General features: G+C 58.2%; 1 protein-coding gene across 1 annotated transcript in view; it reads left to right on the forward strand.

Moving 5' to 3' along the window:
• The first annotated feature begins 787 nt into the window (after window positions 1-787).
• The window catches only part of RXRA (retinoid X receptor alpha), a 119,018-nt gene continuing 101,884 nt past the window's right edge, over window positions 788-17,921 (forward strand). Inside the window, exon 1 of the mRNA XM_082492659.1 lies at window positions 788-862. Coding sequence (XP_082348785.1) covers window positions 835-862 — 28 coding nt within the window. The 5' untranslated portion in view covers window positions 788-834. The remainder of the gene's footprint in view (window positions 863-17,921) is intronic.

The raw sequence follows: 17,921 nt of genomic DNA on the forward strand, positions 1-17,921 counted from the left end.
GCACAGAGAGTTATTTGTGGTGTTTCGGTTATGGGAAATGACATACATGGCGCTGGGAAGGCCGGTGGCCGTGTGTCACGCCACGGGGACAGGGCTGAGGGTCTCGCTGGCTGCTCCGAGCCTGGGGTCAGCTGCGACCGCTCAGCATCACTCGAAGAGCCCCTTCCTCCATTGCCCCCTCCAACCCCCGAGGCTGCCACCGCAGCGCTCCGCACCCCATATTTTAATTTTTTTTAATTTTGTTTTTTAATTTTTTAAATCCCGTTCCCCCATCCCTTTAACATCCCCCCCCCCCCCCCCCCCTTCCCCAGCCGCTCTCCGCCGCGGCGGGGCGGGCGCGGGGCGGCGCTGCGCTGCGCGGAAGGGGGAGGGAGGGGGTGGGAGGGGAAGCGGTCTGTGTGTCTGTCGGTCTGTCGGTGGGTCGGTCGGTCGCTGCGGGGCGGTGGCGGCGCTCGCTCCCCCCCCTGCGCGGGGCCCCGGCGCGGAGCCGATCGCGCCCGGCGCAGCCCAGCGGCGGAGTTACATTGTCGGGACTTTGCCACAACTCCGCGGCCTCCGCTGCGGGGCCGCCGGTGCGGGGCTGCAGCCTTCCCCGCCTCCTCCTCCTCCTCCTCCGCCCCTCGGGCTTTTTTTTTTTTTTTTTCTTTTTTTTCTGCCTTTTTTTTTTTTCCCTCCCCCTTCCCCCCTCCCTCTCCCCCTTTCGCTTTGATTTCTCTCTCCTCCCCTCTGCGCGCCCTGTGCGTGTGTGTGTGGTGGGTTTTTTTTTTTTTTTTTTTTTTTTTTTCTCGCCGCCGATCTTCTCCGAGCCCCTTTGGCATGAGTTAAGCACCAGCCATGGACACCAAACACTTCCTGCCACTGGGTGAGTTTTGTTCCGAAAAAGATTCTCCATTCCTACGGCGGGGCGGGGGGGGGGGAGGGTGGGTGTTTGTGTGTGTGGGTGTTTGTGTGTGTGTGTGGGGGGGTTAAATACAATAAAATAAGCGCCCGACCTGCCCCCTCCTCCGCGTCCCTCTCCGGGGGGGGGGGGGGGGGGGGGATGCGCTGCGCCCCTTCCCCGGGGCCACCCCCGCTGGGGGGGGGGGGGACGGACACGACACTCGGTGTCAACACCGGGGAAAGCGCCACCGGGCCTGTCCCCCCGCTCCGGCCGCCTTACCGGAGTTATTATTGTTTGGTTTGGGGTTGCGTGTTTTCTGGTGGTTGTTTTTTTTTTTTTTCCTGTATTTTTATTTTATTTGGGTTTTTTTTTTTTTTTTCTTCTCCGCGAGGCGCAGGCGGGCCCCGGGCGGGCAGCGGCGGCGCAAGCGGTATTTTCAAACGGGGCAGTGGGCAGCCGGGCTGGGGGGGGAGCCCCCTCCCCGCCCGGGGCTCCTTCTGCAGGAGGGATTGGCAGCTCGCAGCCTTTGCCCTCCCCCCCGCCTTCCCCCCTCTCGCTTTTCTTTCTCGGTTTCTTTCTTTTTTTTTTTTTTAATTATTATTATGTTGTTTTCTTTCCTCCCTTTTCTCCCTCTCCGCCGGTATCTGGGGTGCGCAGCCGGGCGGGGGGAGGCGGTTCCCCGCGGGGACCCCCGTCCTGTGCCCGCACCGACCCCTCCACTCGCATCCTCCTTCACTGGCAGCTCCCGCAAGCCGGCACGCTTGGGACCCCCTGCTTTTTTTTTTTTTTTTTTTTTCCCCTTTTTCCTTTCCCTTCTTTTTAGTTACATTTTAAAACCTATTTCCAGCTGGAGTTTGCCATCGTTTCGGTGACTGAGTCAAGTCCTGGCTTGTAAGGGCGAATGCCTCCCTTGCGTCTCGGTTTCAGGAGAAGTGATATTGCAGAGCTCAGTGTTCAGGGTGGGGGGAAGAAAAGTTTTAGCGAAGTAGTCCGGCGCCAAGTCCAGGCGAGGGGGAAGAGGGACGAATCCTGCCATCTCTGCCACTGCTGAGCGCGGCGGCGTGTGGGCTTCCAGCCTCCGGCCGAGCGAGCCCACGGCCAGTGAGAACATCCACTCCGGCTTCCCCGGGCTTTAAATCTCTGCTCAACCTCGGCCAGCCTGTGGTGGTGTGTTTCCTTTTTTCTTTTTCTTTTTTTGTTTTTGTTTGTTTGTTTGTTTGGTTTTGTTTTAAGATTTGCAATTTTAGTTATTGCTTTCTAAGAGGGGAATAAATATAAACACCATCACAAGGATCCCAGCTAGCCCTGCCTCCCCCCCCACCCCCCTCCCAGGATGGTTTCCAGGGCTGCTGTGGTCTGGGGGCTTTGGCAGGCAGAGCCTGGCCCCGCGGGCTGGCAGGACTTCAGCTGGCATCCGCTTTTCCCCCAAAATCGGGGTTTTACAGTGCCCCTCGTTGACTGGGCTGTGAGGTGGGGAACGCTGCTGGGTTGGTTTGCCCGGAGTCGCCGCTCGGGGTAAAAGCATCTCACCTGCGGTGTCCCCCCACCCCCCCCCCCCCGGGAGCGGGTCCTGCTGTCAAAGTCAAACCCACTCCTTTTGGGTGGATGAAATGCAGGTGGTGGGGATCATGGCAAACACACCCACCGAAGCAGAAAGCGCCTCTCTCGCACGCAGAAGTGGTTTAATCTTAGGGGTGGCTGTTGTGAGATTTACATTTCCTTTGATGCTCTTGTCCAAACCTCCGTTGGTACGGGCAGGGTCAGGCCCCTACCTATATACTCGCGTTTTCTTTCAGACCTGAGCTCCCCTGTTACGCTGTGGATGCTAAATAATGCGTTGTGTTATTAGTCATGTTGACTTTGATGGGGGAGGAGAAGGGGGAGCGTGTGTCACCTTGCTGCTGGCTCGGGGAAGGATTTTTCACTCTGGTGCGAATGGAAAACAACTGATTTATCCGCTCATTTATAAATGTGTGCGTGCGTACGGCGGCGGGGAGAGGGTTGGGTCTTCGCAACATGCCGTGCCGCACACGGGGAGCATCCACAGGGAAAAGAAGGTGCCCCCCCGCCCCAGGACAGCGGTGCTGGGTGGGGGTTACGACTTCGCATAGGAGAAAATTCAGCTGCCCGCGGGAGCTCTTTAGGGTGCGCGGTCCGGGGCTGTGTCTGCTGCCTCTTGTGCCGCCGCAGAAGCGACTCCTAAAGTTTATCCACTGGTCTTTGGTCACTGGTGGCTGGAAAAAATCAGCTTTGTTCGTGAGGGCGGTGGGTTCTGCAGGTTTTGGAGGGGGAGGTCTTGGTCCCGCTCCGAGCACGGGAGGGCAGGTTGAGCCTGGAAGCGTGTGAGCGGTTCGTACGAGCGAGGGGAGCCCCGAGGAGCGGGAGCAGAGCCTTCCCAGTGAAACCAGCGCAGAGCTGCTGGGGCCACAGCGCCTTGGTGATTTTTAGAGGTGGGACGGTCCAAAACCCGCCGGGTCCCCACTTTGCGGAGTGCCAGGGTGTTTCGCCAGCCCCGTCCCGTTTCGTGGTTGGGAGCTGCCATTGCAAGCGGAGGCAAAAAAAAACTAGCCAAGCTTGCGGAGTTTGTTTCCCTGCACACCAGTTTGGGCCTGAGCTGGAGAACAGGAGCCAACTGGGGGCCAAAAATCAGGCTCCGTTACTGTGTGGCCCCATCAGAATCTCAGCTCAGTTTGGCCTAAAAAGGATAACCCGGTGGAGGTTCCTGGCCAAGCCCTGCCCGTGGTTAGACTCAGATAACTCGGCTGATGTCATGGGTGGAAGCGTGGCCAGCGCCGGGCACTTTTAATAGTAGTATCTCATTTTCCCGCTGGTCTCGGGAGCTGCTGGCAGATGCCAGGCAGAGGCTCCTCACGAGGACGGCACGTCCCCCGGCATCTCCTGGGCTGGATGCCGTCGTCCTGCGGCTCCGTCTGCTATCCTGCTCCCAGGACAACCTGCATTGTGGGGTCTGTGGGCAGCGGGGCTGCGTGCCCCACGCGGGTACCACCACAGCCCTGGGTGAGGCTCAGAAACCCCGGGAGATGCTGCCTTAGAAGCTGTCTGGGGTTACAGATCTCCCATTACTAAGTTTTGAATGATGGGGGATGTCTTTGCTTTTGATTCCTCTTGGGGGACGGCTGTGCTGTGCCGAGGAGGAGGAAAATCAAGAAAAAGCCGTCACGCAAGAGCTTGCGAGGCGGTGGGGACCCACATCTCCAGCCTGGTGGGGTGCGCCTGCCGAGGTCAGGCTTTGCACGGGGCCACGTTGGGGACTGATGTGCAAACCAAGGAACTTGGTTCTCGGGGTAGCTGCTTGCTCCCGAGGCTCTGAGCGTTGCAATCCTTATATCGCTTCATTTTCTTCTTTGCCCGTTCCCCTAAGAAGGTGGGAGGTCCTGGGGAGCAAAAAGGGGATGGTGAGCTCGGGGAGCCTTTCCTCGAGGCTCAGCTTCACGGAGGGAAGAAAACAGTTAACGGGTGTCCGAGGCCGGTGCTTCCCTCCCGGAGGTCGGTTCACCGGGTTGCAACCCCTGCGAGTCCATCTTCCCACCCGGGCGGCCGTGCCAGGGGCGGCTGCAGCTGCTCAGGATGTGGGGTGAGAACTGGCCGTGCACGGGAACGGCTCCGAGGAAAACAGCAAAACAACCCCCCCCTCCCCGTGACCAGCTTGGGGGGGGGGTGGGGGGGTGGAACAACCCGGAGCGCGGGGGCTGCTTTGGGTGGAAGAGAGCATGGGAATGTGAGCATCCGTGAGACATCTTCATCCCGCATCCCCTGGCCTCGCCGTCGGGCGCGTGGCTGGGACGAGCCTGGGCGCTGTGCGAAACCCAAGGCGGGAGCCCACGTCTGGGTTGAGACCTCAATTCTGCTCCTTTTAGCAATTTACAGCTGGTATGAAAATCCCTAGGGAGGACAAATTTTGAAAGATGCAGAAAGCGTCACGCCTTGTCGGAGCATCCCTGTGCGGAAGGAGGAATCCTCTGCCCCACATCTGGAAGATGCCGGACGGCTCCGGGGGGCTGCGGGTGCCGCACCAGAGAGGGGCCCCGTAGGAGCAAGAGATGAAGTATAGTCGTGTCCTGGTCTCTCTCGCTGGAGCATAGTGTAGGGCTCGACCTCTCCCAATTGACATATGCAAAACAAGCTGGGATGGAATTTCTGCCTTTTTCAGAATCTGGGCTGCCACAGTTAAATAAATCCTCTGAGGGTCCCTGAGTTTTACTCCACGTCGTCCTGCTGTGTTGGAGAGCGCGTCTGTGTTTCTCGTATTTAGGGCATTTTATTTATTTAAAAGAGAGCGGGGGAGAAAGCCACAGAATTTTAGTTATTCATTGCAAATATTATTATTGGCATTTTGCTCCTCTTGAAAAAAAAAAAAAATAATCAAGGGGGGAATCAAAACATTTCACTGGAAAATACACCCTGGCTTCGTCCCACCCACATCTTGAAGGCGAAAATAAATATTTATTAAGAACCGAGTTAAAAACCTTTTTGTTGGGAGTATTGTTTTCTGGGAGCAGGGGTGGATTCCCATATGCCGGAGCCCTGCCACCCGGCTGAATTCTTTATTTTTATGTATTTTTTTATTTATTTTTTTTTTTTTTGCAGGACGGTTAAGAAAACAAACAAAGCTGTGGGCGCCGCGGGGCAGGGACCTGGGCTTCGGGATGCTCTTTGGTCCTGGCTCTCGCGCAGGGTGCTGGTTCCGACGAGTGTCCCGGCACCTTTTGGGTGGGGGGACACACACACACCCCCACCGTGTTGTGAGTGGGGTATTCCCCCGAGGCTCTCGGCTGCTTTGAAATCACCGAATCATTCTTGCTATAAATATCCCACCACCCCGCTGCGGGAGGCGGTGAGACGGCGCGAGGCGGTGGCCCTTGGCAAAGGGGCCGGACCGAGGGCGGTGGTGATGGAGCGGGGATGCCGAGGGGGTCCGTGCCCCCCGGACGGGCTCCCCTCTGCTGAGTTGGGCTGCCAGTGGCAACCGAAGTCGGGGGCCACCGCAAATCGGTGCCGGCGAAAAGTGCTGGGTATTGCAGGGACCTTCCCTGGGATCTCGGTAACCTAATTGGGCTCTAATTAATCCTGTTCTCTGGCTCGGATCCCCAGCGCGTCTCCCCATCATCGCCTCCCTCCGCGGGCGAAGGAACTGGGTCTCTCCTCCCTCCGTCCCGCCGGGCGAAGGGATGCGCGGCAGAGCGAGGATCCAACCCGGCACTTCCATAATTGCTTCCGAAAAGGCCCAGGTGGGCTCTCAAAGTCAGTCTCGCTACAAAGCGGTAGAGGAGGCAGCCTGGGTGGTTTTATTTTAATTGATTTTGTCAGGAGTTGCTGTGTTTTATTACATTTAAAGACTAGACTCTGGAATAACTTTGAACGTTTGACACACACACAAAAAGCAGCTTTCTGACATTTTCCTCTTTGCTTGTCTTTTATTTCGTTTCTTCCCCTCTCCTCCTCCTCCTCCTCAAAGGGAAGCGTGTGCCTGGAGGGAGGACAGAGGAGGAGGGAGGAGCGGTTGTGTCTCTCCAAAGGCTGCTCGAACATCAAGGCGAGCGCGAAGCAGACGAAATAATATTGCAAATAAGGATTTAAAAAACCCTACAGAAGGATCCCCACACACGCCAGCCGGCTCAAACTGCGAGAAGATTTTCAGACAGAAGCAATTTAGCCTGGGAAAATGCGCTATTGTTGAAATGGAAACTGGCTGCCTGAGAACTCGCCTTTTCTGACAACGTTTCGCTTAGAAAAAGCGAAGCGAAGCAAAGTCGGGGGAACAACCGGAGTTTTTATTTAGAAAAGAGGGAGCATTTCAAAATGGAGGGCGTTTTCCGAGATAAACGGGGAACAATTCCCCCGCAAGAGAGGGAAGAAAGGGTTCAAACGAAGCCCAAACGCAGCTCCCCTCCTTTCAAATTTTGTTTAACGTGGAGTTAAAAAGTAATCCTGTTCAAACAGACCACTCGTGAGCATGAAATGCTTGTTGGTTTGGTTGTTTTGTGTGGTTTTTTTTTTTTGTTTGTTTGTTTTCCCCCACCCCCCCCCCCACCCCCCCCTCTTTTATTGTGATCTACAATAAAAGTTTCAAGGTTGCACCTTGGGGCTGTGATTGTGGCGGCAGCCCTGCTTGCGCCGGCTCCTGCCCCTGCGCGTCAGGAGGGGACGGACCTTGCCTGGAACACTCCCCGGTCTGCCCGGCTGAGACAGGTCCCGGGTGGGGAAACTGAGGCAGGCCGGGGTGCGCCCGAGCGCCGGCGAAGCTGGGAACGGGGCCCGGAGCGAGGGCGTGGGGCGGTTGTGAAACCTCGGCTGGGACGGCGGCTTCCAGCCCCGCGGAACGCATCCGTCTGGGATCGGAGCTCCGCAGGGCTCCCGTGGGCTTTTTGAGGGTCCCACCTCCTGGGAGCCTTAAAAAAAAAAACAAAAAAAAAACCCAAAACCCCCAAAGAACCCCAACCCCCAAGCTGCTTTTTGGCCTGGGAGCAAAGAAAAGTTCGCAGATGGTCTCGGCGTGCAAGCCAGGTGCTCCCGAACCAGAGCGCGAGGGAGAAACACCCTAAATATTTGTTTTATTAAGCATCAGGAGGAGCAGGGCTCGCAGCCCCTCTCCGCTCGAGGGGAAGGTGGTCCCTCTCGCCCTGAGCATTGCTCCTTCTTTCAAACCCCGGGAGATTTTGGTGGTTTTTTTTAGGTCGATCTCTTGGTTTCGGCGGGCCCTGGGTGGAGGCTGGTGGCGTGTTTTGGGGTTTGGGTCCTGTCTGAGCCGTCACTCTTCCCCCCGGATTGCATGGGCTGCGAAATCACTGCGGAGCGACGAGATAAAAGGTGCAGTACTGGTGTTTGTGACCAATAAAATGGTAATGGCATTCCCATCTGGTTGTTACCTTTCACGGTCTCCTCTTTTGTGGAGTTTTGGCTTTCTTCAGCTTTTACAGACTTCTTTTTTTTTTTTTTTTTAAAAAAGAAAAAATAAGGAGAGGGGGAGCTGAGGGCAGCCCGGAGCCCCCTGAGGTTTACAGCCCCTCCGCTCATGGAGCAAATCCTTTGTGCTGGGGCTGCCAGGGGCGGATTAGGGAGGGGGGATGCCCCCTCTAGTTTCAGCTGGCTGTGCAGCGCTGGGCGCGAAGGCAGAAACATTTGAGTATTGTTTTTCCATTTTTGGCCGACGAGTAAGTGCTGGAAAGTTGGTGGGTTTTTTTTTTGTTTGTTTGTTTGGTTGTTTTTTTCCTCCTTTTTTCTTTTTCTTTTTTTTTTTTCTTTTCTGTGAACTCTGTGGGCTGCAGCGAGACAATTTTGTTGTGGGCAGCGCGTCTCCTACGTGCCCATTACGGAGTGGCAGTGAGGCAATGGCCGGGGTGAAGCAAGAGCGGAAGGAGGAGCGCGGGAGAGGGGCTGCGCTTCCCGCCGAGATCCGCCCGGAGACGCGGAGGTGACGAGGTGGGGAGACGGGGTTGGCGCGGGATGCGACGGAGATGGCGAGCGACGGCGGGGGGCACGATGGGGCGCAGAGAGGAGTGGGGTCAGGAGCGGGAGAAGACCTGGTGGCGTTGCATTGAGCTGGCGAAGGGGTTTTGGCTGCCCCCGGGGGGGGGGGGGGGCGAGGGATGGGTGAGAGCATCTTGCCAGCGCTGCGGCTTCCCCGGGGAGCAGCCGCTTCTCCCCACGGACCCATGTGCCTGTAGGGGCTCTTGCAAAAGTTTGGGGGGGAGGGAGGGACCCCCCTTTCCGCACCGGCCATCCTTGCCGGACCACGCTGGATGACCCTTCTGCCCCCAACCTCCTCTTTTTGCCGCCCCGTTTTTGTAAGATGAGTGACTTTTATCAGGCCGGAGGAGCTGTGGCCGCTGACGCCAGTGAGTAGGGTCCGGCCGGCGGCCGATAATGCCGTATCGGCGGTGGGTTGTGCCGGAGATGCTCTCCCGCGCCGTGGCGGGGAGATGCGCCGACCCATCTCGCTCAGCATCAGCGTTGGGGCTGCTGCTGGAGCCCCCCTGGCACCCTACAGCCGCTCTGCCCCACACCCGTGGGGCTGCTGGGGGGGAGGGGGTGGGGGGTGGCTTAGCGGGGGTCCCTGCGAGGGACCGGGCAGCTTCGGGGAGTTGGAAAGCGCTGTCTCGGAGCTCTGCACCTGCCTGGCCAACCCTCCCTTTTGACCTGCACTTGTTCCGAGTGTGACTTTCAATTGATCATAAAAATCCAGCGTGATTCACAGCGCTTCTGCCCTCCAGCCTGCCGGGCTCCGGCTCTCCGCGTTCGCTTAGCGCGAGAGAGCAAATTGCCCTCCAGTTCATCCTCCTCATTCTTAGTGGGGAGCCGGTGCTTTCTGGGTCCGCTCCCCCCCATGCACTCCTTGAATTGTAATACATTAGAGATGGTGGCTTAGCATTTTAATTTAATTTTCTCTCTCTCTCTGTTCTTTTTTTTTTTTATTTTTTAATTTTTTTTTATTTTTTTATTTTTTTAAATTTTTTTAATTTTTTTTTTTATTTTAAATTTATTAAGAAAACCCATTTCGATGCAAGCTCCCAAACGCCGGGGTGGGGAGGGAGGGCGGGAGGGAGGTGCAGTTCCCCGCTCCATCCCGGCACAGACCCCGTGTGCGTGCGTGCGCGTGTGGCTCACAGACAGTGAAATTGCACCCTAGAGTTATAAAGCAATTGTCTAGCTCAGCAGCAGAATGAGCATGAAATGGTGCAGAAAGCAACTAAATAAAATTGGGTAAGGCAGATGCATGAAAATAATGACATCTCTATACCGTAGTCGGGCGCGCTTGCTCTTCCTCGCACGCGCAGATAAACTTTTATAACAGACTTTGCATTTATTTTCCCGGGAAACTCTTGTGAAATGGCGATGCGTGTCGGTGCGCTCTCAGCCCCCGCACCCCCTCTCCCGTGTTTCTGGGGCCATCGGGCCGTACCTCGCTGCCCCTCTCCTCCCCCGCCGCTCTCCCCGTCCCCCCTTTCCCTTTTTTTTTTTTTATTGTTTTCAGAGCAGGATTTTAATGCTCGGTCAAACACCAAAACGATAACCTTTGCGACTTCATTTCCCTTTGGCTGCGGTGGCCGTGCCGGGCTTGGGGACGGCTGCGAGCGGGTGGCTCTCGGGGGGGGGGCTGCCCCATCCCAGGCAGACTGGCCGAGGAGGTGCTTGCCTGCCTTGCTCTCGCTTTGGAGTTTTCTCTTTTTTTCCTCCCTGGACGGTGGCAGCTGTTAAGGACGGGACTGCGCGGGCTGTTCCCTGGAGGTTTAGGACGTGAGAGCGGGGATGGAAAAGGCAGGTCGGCGCACGGGCTGTGTCCCCGCATCCCTCCTCCCTGGGGATGGCTGGTGGCACCAGGGCCACCCGCCCCCACCCTCCGTATTTATCCAGCTGCACAGGTTGGAAATACCCCAAACTGGGGGCTTGAAGAATTGACCTTAGCTGCGATTCCTCCCCAGATACCTGTCCCGGTGCTTCCCCCGGGCTCTGTGCCGTTCTCCCGGCTCAGACGCTGCCGCGGAGCCTTTGGCCTCAGCAGAGGCACGTTCCCCGTGTCCCCTCCTTGAGAAGCCGTTTTCCCGACACTCCTCCTGCGCCGGGATCCCGCGAGGCTGGGAATGAGCTGCTAATCTTCCCACCCGAGAGGCCCTGTAGGTGATATTAAGGCTGTGTCCCCCACCGCCCTCGTGCCCTCCCGCATCCGAAGGCATCGCCGGGCAGCGCTCCGTGTGCCCGCGGTGCCGGGGATGCCCTTTCTCCGTGGGGCGCTGCCCGCTGCATCCCAGCTGGAGTGGCTCATCCCGGGGATGGGGAGCGGGTGGCAGCAGTTGGGCTCCCCGGTTCGGAGGGCTCAGGGCTGAGCTGCTCATGGATCCTTTCCTTTTCTGCCAGGAAAATCCTTTTCTGCCAGGAAAATCCTTTTCTGCAAGGCAAATCTGAAGGAGTCCATCCTTTGCGCTGCTGGGCTTGCTGTGCCGGAGCCTGGGGCTCAGCGCCTTTGAAGCAAGACCTCCGTCTCTGATTTTCCTTCGTAGGGACATCTCCCTGGGGTCCCGGATTAGCTGCTCCGGTGCTTCATCCGCTGCCTCCCCGTCGCACGTGGACCAGCGCGGATCCCGCGGGTGGCTGGGAGCCGCCTCTTGGCTGCACAGCCCCGGACCGCGAGACACGTGCGTGTTCCCCTCCTCGCTGCCCTCGAAAACCCATCTCTGTTGGAGGGAGGCAGAGGAGGAGGCTTCCTTGCAGAGGTTGCTCCGGGCAGATGGATGCTGAGGCCATGCCGGCATTTTTTTGCCGGTGCGGAGCCGCAGAACGGGAGCGGAGAGCAGGGAAGTGCGCGCACGCAAAAGAATCAGTGTGAAGGCATAAATCGGGCTGAGAGTGAAAGGTTAAAGAAATCCAGAGGAAGCGGAATGATGTGCGTGACAGAAAAGGGGTTTCCTCTACCTCCGCCGGCCGCCCCGGGCTCCCTTCCCGCCGGGGTAAACCTGCGAGCGCCGAAACTTTCTGCACCCCTCAGCAAATTGCCGTCTGCGGGGCGGGCAGGTAGTGAGCCAGCCGTGCCAGCCGCGGCGTTAGTGCTCGGCGCTTTGCAGTAGGCTGCAGCCTCTGCGGTGGTGTTTATAGGGTGGCCGGGCAGTGTTGGGTTGGACCCCGCGGTAGGGAGCGGGAGCGGAGCTGGGGGAGGGAGGGGTGCCATGGCCCGCGCTGGAAGCCGCGGCGCAGCCCTAAATCCCCATCCTCATCCCGGCCCTCCTCCCGGCGCCGGTTCGGGGTGGGTGAGCCACGACGGCCAACCGGCCCCGTGTCAGGGAGTGGACATCAGAGGTGGCTCTGGGAAGAGTTGAGGCTCCGGGGACAGTTACCTGCAGACCCCCGTTTAAGCACTTAGGAAGGCTTAGCCCTGATCCCTGCCAGAGATAGCCTGTCCCCCGGCCGGCTGATACCTATTGTTTGCAAATGTCGGAGACTTTAATCTAAACAGGGGTTCAGGGGGAGCGGGATGTGCTGGGGAGGGGGCTCTGACCTGCTGGGGGGGGGGGGTGTGTGGGGGTGTGATGCTGCGCAGGGATGTGCTGCTGAGACGTGTGGCACCCCGAATTACACCCTGCCCGCGGGTTTCTCTGCTGCTTATAAGGTTGGGAGAGGCAGATTGAGTTCGTTAAGGTTTTGGGTTTGGTTTTTTTTTTTTTGTTGTTTTTTTTTTTTTTTGCCTGTGTTTTGAGTTGTGCTTTGGTAGCGGTGCTGCCGTGCCCTGCGCCTCCCGGGCTTCGCCTCGGAGCTGCGGTACAGCTCTGCCTCTCGGGGTTCACCCTTCTCCGCGGGGAGGAGGGGGGGGGGAAACCAGCAGTTCCCTTATGGCGCAGCGCTCCCTCTTCGTGCCTCACCTGTGGGGCGGGTTTAGGCTGCGGAAAACGGAGGCCGTCGGTCACCCCGGGGTTTCTTTAGCTCGGGCGCTCGGTTTTCTCATCTTTGCTGTTCTTCCTCCCGCGCTGCTGCTGTTGCCGCCGAGGGGTGTTGGGGGCCGCTCCCCGCGGGCCCCCGGGCGCTCTGCTCCGCCGGCTGTCGTGCCACGGGAGCCCCGGGCGAGAGCGGAAAACCACCTCTGGCTTCTCCGGCCGAGGTTTGACGGCCTCTAGGTGCGCGCAGGAAAATGATGCGGGGCGGGGGTTTCTCGCAGCAAGCCCTTGGGTGGCAGATAACAGCGCGATGCCCGTCTGAAGCCCTCACCTATGCAGGTGGGGAGGTTCCACCTCTCCCTGTGCCTCCCCAAAACGCCGTGGCAGCGCAGGACGTGCGGGGCTGACCCGGGCATCCTCCCAGGGTTTTTTTTCTCGGAGCGGTGGCATTTGTCCCCGGCTGCCATAAGTTGCAGCCCACCCTGGGGCCGCAGCCTGGCGTAGCTCAGCGGCACCCCGGGAGCGGCAGCCGGTGGTGGTGAAGCCCAAAAGTTCTTCTCGGGGCTTCAGGAGCAGGTGAGCCCCAGGGTACAGCCCGGGCTGCAGTATACAGGACGAGAGGAAATGGCTTCAAGTTATTCCAGGGGAGGTGTGGATTGGATATTAGGAAAAATTTTTTCACGGAAAGGGTTATTAAACATAGGAACAGGCTGCCCAGGGAGAGGGTGGATTCACCATCCCTGGAGGTGTTTAAATAAAGGGTGGACGTGGTACTTGGGGACATAGTTTAGAAGTGGTTTTGTCAGGGTGGGGTAATGGTTGGACTTGATGATCTTCAAGGTCCCTTCCAACCTCAGCGATTCTGTGATCCTATGACATGGAGGGCGAAGCTCATCCCGGCTCATCCCTGAGAGCGGAGGGATGCTCCCGGTCCTGCCGGAAATGTGGGGGACCCCGAACCAGCCCTTTGGAGGGAGGAGAGCTCATGTCAGGGTGGAAACGTGCCTGTGGCCGGGTTGGGGTGCGGGCTGGGGTCCTCGCTGCCCACGCCGGGTGGGAAGGGGGCGAGCACGGGGCCAGCGGTGCGTGCCGGGTGTGGGGAGGTGCCCGCGGGGCAGGAGCAGCCGGTCCTGCCAGTTCTCCCCAGCACAGGGCTGGGCGCGGGGAAGTCCCCCGAGCCGCGGTCGAGGCCGGCATGAAGGCTGATCCGGGGTCCCTCCCTGCCACCGCTTCCCTGGGTGGCCTTGTGCATGTCACCCGGTCTGGGCATCCCTTGGCTCCCAGCGGGGTGACGGGGGAATGCTCTCCCTTGGCTGCTCCTGACGGCTCGATTGCAAATCTCTGTGCTGGGGGAAGCACCCAGAGAGCCTGGCCCTGGCTGGGAGTAAAAGCGTGCTTTGCATGGGAAGGGAAGGTGAAGCCGGCGTGATCCCTAATTGAATGCATCTTTACGAATTAATAAGGCAGAAATGACTCTACCAAAAAAAAAAAACCAAACCCCAAACAAAAACCAACCCAATGCGTTGGCCTGCCCCTGTAATTGCCAGTGTGGAAATCGCGGGTGCATGAGGACTTGCAAGCGAAGGATTAAATCCACAGCCTTATGTCAAAAGCAGAGGCAAAGAGCCCCCGGACGCTGCCTGGCCCCGCGCCGGCGCTGGGGGTCGCGGGCAGCCCTGCGGCAGAGGAGCTGGCGCGGACCCCGCGAGCGCCGGCGGGATCGGCATTGATTTCATCGAACGGGTTCAAGATCGCCTCAGCTCAACCGAGGACTGAGATTGACCTGCGGTGATTTGCTGAGTTCATTATTAAGATGATGATGCGGCTGAGCGCGGGGAGAGGGAGCTCGTCGTTCCCGTCATGTGGTGGGCTGGCTTGGTACCGGGCTTACACCGTTTCCAAATTTTCACTGTATCTTTTGCTGTGAAGAGGTAAAATCCTGAATGTACCTTGTTTAGGAGAACGACTTTCCATCCCAGCTCTTGGCCCTTCAGTAGCTGCAGAAGAAGAATGTTATAAGGAGCTATTCATCATTGCAATTATTTTATTAAGAGTACACAGTGTGCTTGGGAGCTGGAAGAGTTGGAGCTTTGGGATGTTTTCAGCATTATAAATACGGGTTGGTTACATCACCCGGCTTTTAAAAAATGGTATGTGTAGTCCTGGTGAAAGAGGATTTGCAGACAACCTTGGAGAGGAGAGCTCCTGGGGAGGAGAGCAGCACAGCTTCTGCCCTTGCGTCTCCCCAGGAGAGACATCCCTGGGCTCTGTCCCTGCGCAAAATCCCTGGGGGGGGGGGCGGAATTTGTGCCCTGGTGCCCATTACGGGCTGGACGTGGTTGAAACGGGCTCCTTGGGGGCAGCCAAAATATTATCGCAGGCGGTGGGTGAGCTCCTCTGGCAGAAACACAGAGCCCCGCCGCGCACCGCTCCGCAGATGCTCTGTATAACCTCACGCTACCGAAACCCAAAATGCTCCTCTGAGGCCCCTCCTGTGGTTTTCTGTCCTGTGCGGGGACGTGCCGGGGCTGCCCGCCTTGGTGGCACCCCGGTCCCGTTGCGGTGGCGGTGGAGTGGCCGGTGGCGGGTCCCGCGGCAAGCTGGCACCTCCGCCTGCGTTATCGCAGCCGCGCTCTGCTCCGGGGCTAAAGTCCACGATGGGAAAATGCCCGGTGGACTTTTAACCGGAGTCCTCTGGTGAGCCCAGCTTGGAAAACTTTAACCGTTTCGTGGCGATCTCTGCTGGAAAACAAAGAGAGAATTGGGGAGAGGGTTGGGAGGGGGGTCCCTGCCATGGGGGCTCGCTTGCGGCCGTGCCGGGGAGGCGATGGGGACCGTGACGGCTGGTGCTGGGGTCATCACTGCACGTGTCCACCCCGCCACTGGCTTTGCTGTCATACCCAGCTGTGCTGTGGAATATGGACACCCCCCCCCCCCCCCAAAAATCTGGTTCTGGGCACGTAAAGGCTGCACCAGGGTGACGGGACTGTCCTCCGTGGGACGCATCCCGGCGTGCGCCCCTGCCCGCCTCCCTTTGCTCTCCCTCCCGCTGCGCGGCCTGGAAAGATGAACCCCGTTTGCCGGGGAGGAGGTGGGCATCGCATCCATATCAATGGGCAGCCGCATCCCAGGGTTGAAAGGAAAATCGGCTGGCTACTTTTTTTTTTTTATGCTGGCCCGTATGCTGGGTTTTGCCTCCTGCTTCAGGCACCGGAGTGCCTGGGGGGGGTTATTTCAGCATCTTCATCCTTATTCCTCTTTTTTTTTTTTTTTTTTTTTAAATATATATATTTTTTTCTGCCAGTTATGGGTCTTGTTTGCCCTGGGTGGGTCTGTGGGTCACAAGCGGGTCCCCCGCTGCCGTCCCAGGGCTGGAGCGGTGCCCGTGCGGGGGAAGCGCGGGACTTTCCCCGTGACTCCAGCAAAACCAAACGGCGGCCACCCTCTCTGCGTCACGGGGCCATCGATCCGTCTGCGGCGGGGACGGGGACAGAGCGTGCTCCCCCGAAGGGACGGGGCTTCGCAGGGGGGGAAATTCCCGTAAGCAGGGGCAGAAGGTGGGATTTGTGCCCGTCGAGGCCGGCTCAGCGCGGGATGGCGTCGCCGGCCGTCCCCGCGGGCACCGCCGTGCAGGGCAGCGGGAAAGCCGCCCGCGTGCCACCAACTGTGCCCTCGGTGGAAGTGATTCCCGGGTGAGAAATTCCCCGCTGTGGAAGCCTTTATTACCGGGCAGAGCTAGGTTTGTTTTGTTTATCATCCATTTACTTGGCTTTGGAGGGATGCCCAGATTTCTCCAATTTTGCGTGTGTGTGTGTGTGTGTGTGTGTGTATGTGTGATTTATTAGGATTCAGGGTTTTTTTTTTTGTTTTCTTTTTTTTTTTTCCTGGTTTAATTTCACTTCCTCAAACTGACAGGCCGCTTGAGCAAACTTCTTTTGGATGATTTCCTCTATAGTTTTAAAGGGACGCCTAAAAATAAAGAGAAAATGCTGCAGCGTGGTTGACAATTAAATAAAACACCCGCTCTGCCGCTGTGACAAACCTCAGCCCTGATTTCGGTAATGGAGAGAGAGCTCCGAGGGTGAGAACACAACATGATTTCGCTTTTGGGTACTTAGAGCTTTTGACAGCATTTCAGGGATCGCTGGCTTTTCTTGTTCCGCTGTAGAGCTGATCGCGCCGCGATCCCGCGCACACTCGGGCACGTTCTTCGCTTTCTGCATGCGAGCGGTCCATTAAAATAGCTGTGCGTGTCTAAAGCTTTGCCAGCTCCGAGCTTTGGTTTCCTCTCTTTGGTTCGATCTGTTCCGCAGCAGTCAGGAAGAGGGAGGGAGGGGGGGAAAAAAAAAATTAAAAATAAAATATCCATTTAAGAAACACTGGAAAATGTATTTGCAGCCTCCAGAGAATGGGGAGCAGGTAGGCAAGGCAGAGCACCTGTAGCTGCCTTGAGCTGGGTTTGCTCCTTTTGTTCTGGCTGGGGTTTTTTTTCTTTTCTTTTTTTCTTTTTTTTTTTTTTTTTTTTTTTACGAGCTGGGATTTCGCAAGGGCGCCCTGGCTTTCGAAATAACCGAGACGGGTTTTCGCCTGGGCGTTCTCCGGCGCCGGGCGCGTTGCTGGCGATGGAGCCCGCGGCGCCGGGCGGTGGTGGGGAGCCCCGGGGGCGGCGGGGGGCCGATGCTGGGGTGCGGGCAGGGACCTGGGGAGCTGCTCTGGCCGTGGCGGTGGCGGTGGCGGGACCTGTCAGCAGAGAGATTGAGATGAAGGAAAACTTCCTTTCCCCTTGTCTTAGCTATAAAAGCATGAAAGCATGAGAGAGAGGGAGAGAGAAAGATTTCCCCCAGGGATCAGCAGCGATAAAAAGCCTCTCTTTTGAAAAGCAATGAGAGGAAAGAAGTGTGTCTAATCCTGCCGGAGAAGAAAGGGAGAACATCCCTCTGCCGCGAGCGGTGCGGGGGCCGCAGGGACCCCGGCGTGGACGCAGCGACCCGGCACTCCTGCCCGGCCAGATCCTGCCTGGTGCTGAGGATGGGCCAGATCCTGTGTGCGGGAGCAGAGATGCTTTTTATTGCACGGGATCCGGGCGGGTGGGCTTGGAGGAGCTCCTGGGAGCTGGCCCAGGGGTCCCTGCAGGGCTTGGGGGGCTGGCAGCAATGTGGGGCTCGGGGGGGCCGGGGGGATGCTGTTGGCTCTGTTGCCATCCCCACGTTGCTCGATCTTTGCAGAAGAACCTTGCTGGCACCCGGCAGCGGGCAGAGACACGCACAGATTTTGTTTCCCCTTTTACCCTTGGCCGCGGGGCTGGAGGAGGCTGGAGAGGGGAGATGCAGCCCCGAGCGAGGAGGGATGCTTGTCCCCGGGGCGAGTATCCAAGGGGATATCCACAGCCCTTGGTGGCTTTTTCCCGGTGGTACGGGGGGCGTGCGGCCGGCCCGGCGGGCTGTGTCCCCAGCCGTCTTTCCTCTCCTGGTACAACCGTGTCACCATTTCCTCGGTGACAACCTGCAGCGTCCGGGCACGGCACAAGAGCTGCTGCATCATCTGTCGGCAGCGATGTGGCGGTGGCAGCTCGGCCGCTGGCTGGTCCCAGGCTCACGGAGTCTGGGCTGGGGCCGCCCGCTTGTCTTTATTACTGTTGCGGTTGATGATTTATTTCCAGC

The sequence above is a fragment of the Vanellus vanellus genome (assembly GCF_965231255.1).
Source record: "Vanellus vanellus genome assembly, chromosome: 18".
In the NCBI taxonomy this organism is placed as follows: domain Eukaryota; kingdom Metazoa; phylum Chordata; class Aves; order Charadriiformes; family Charadriidae; genus Vanellus; species Vanellus vanellus.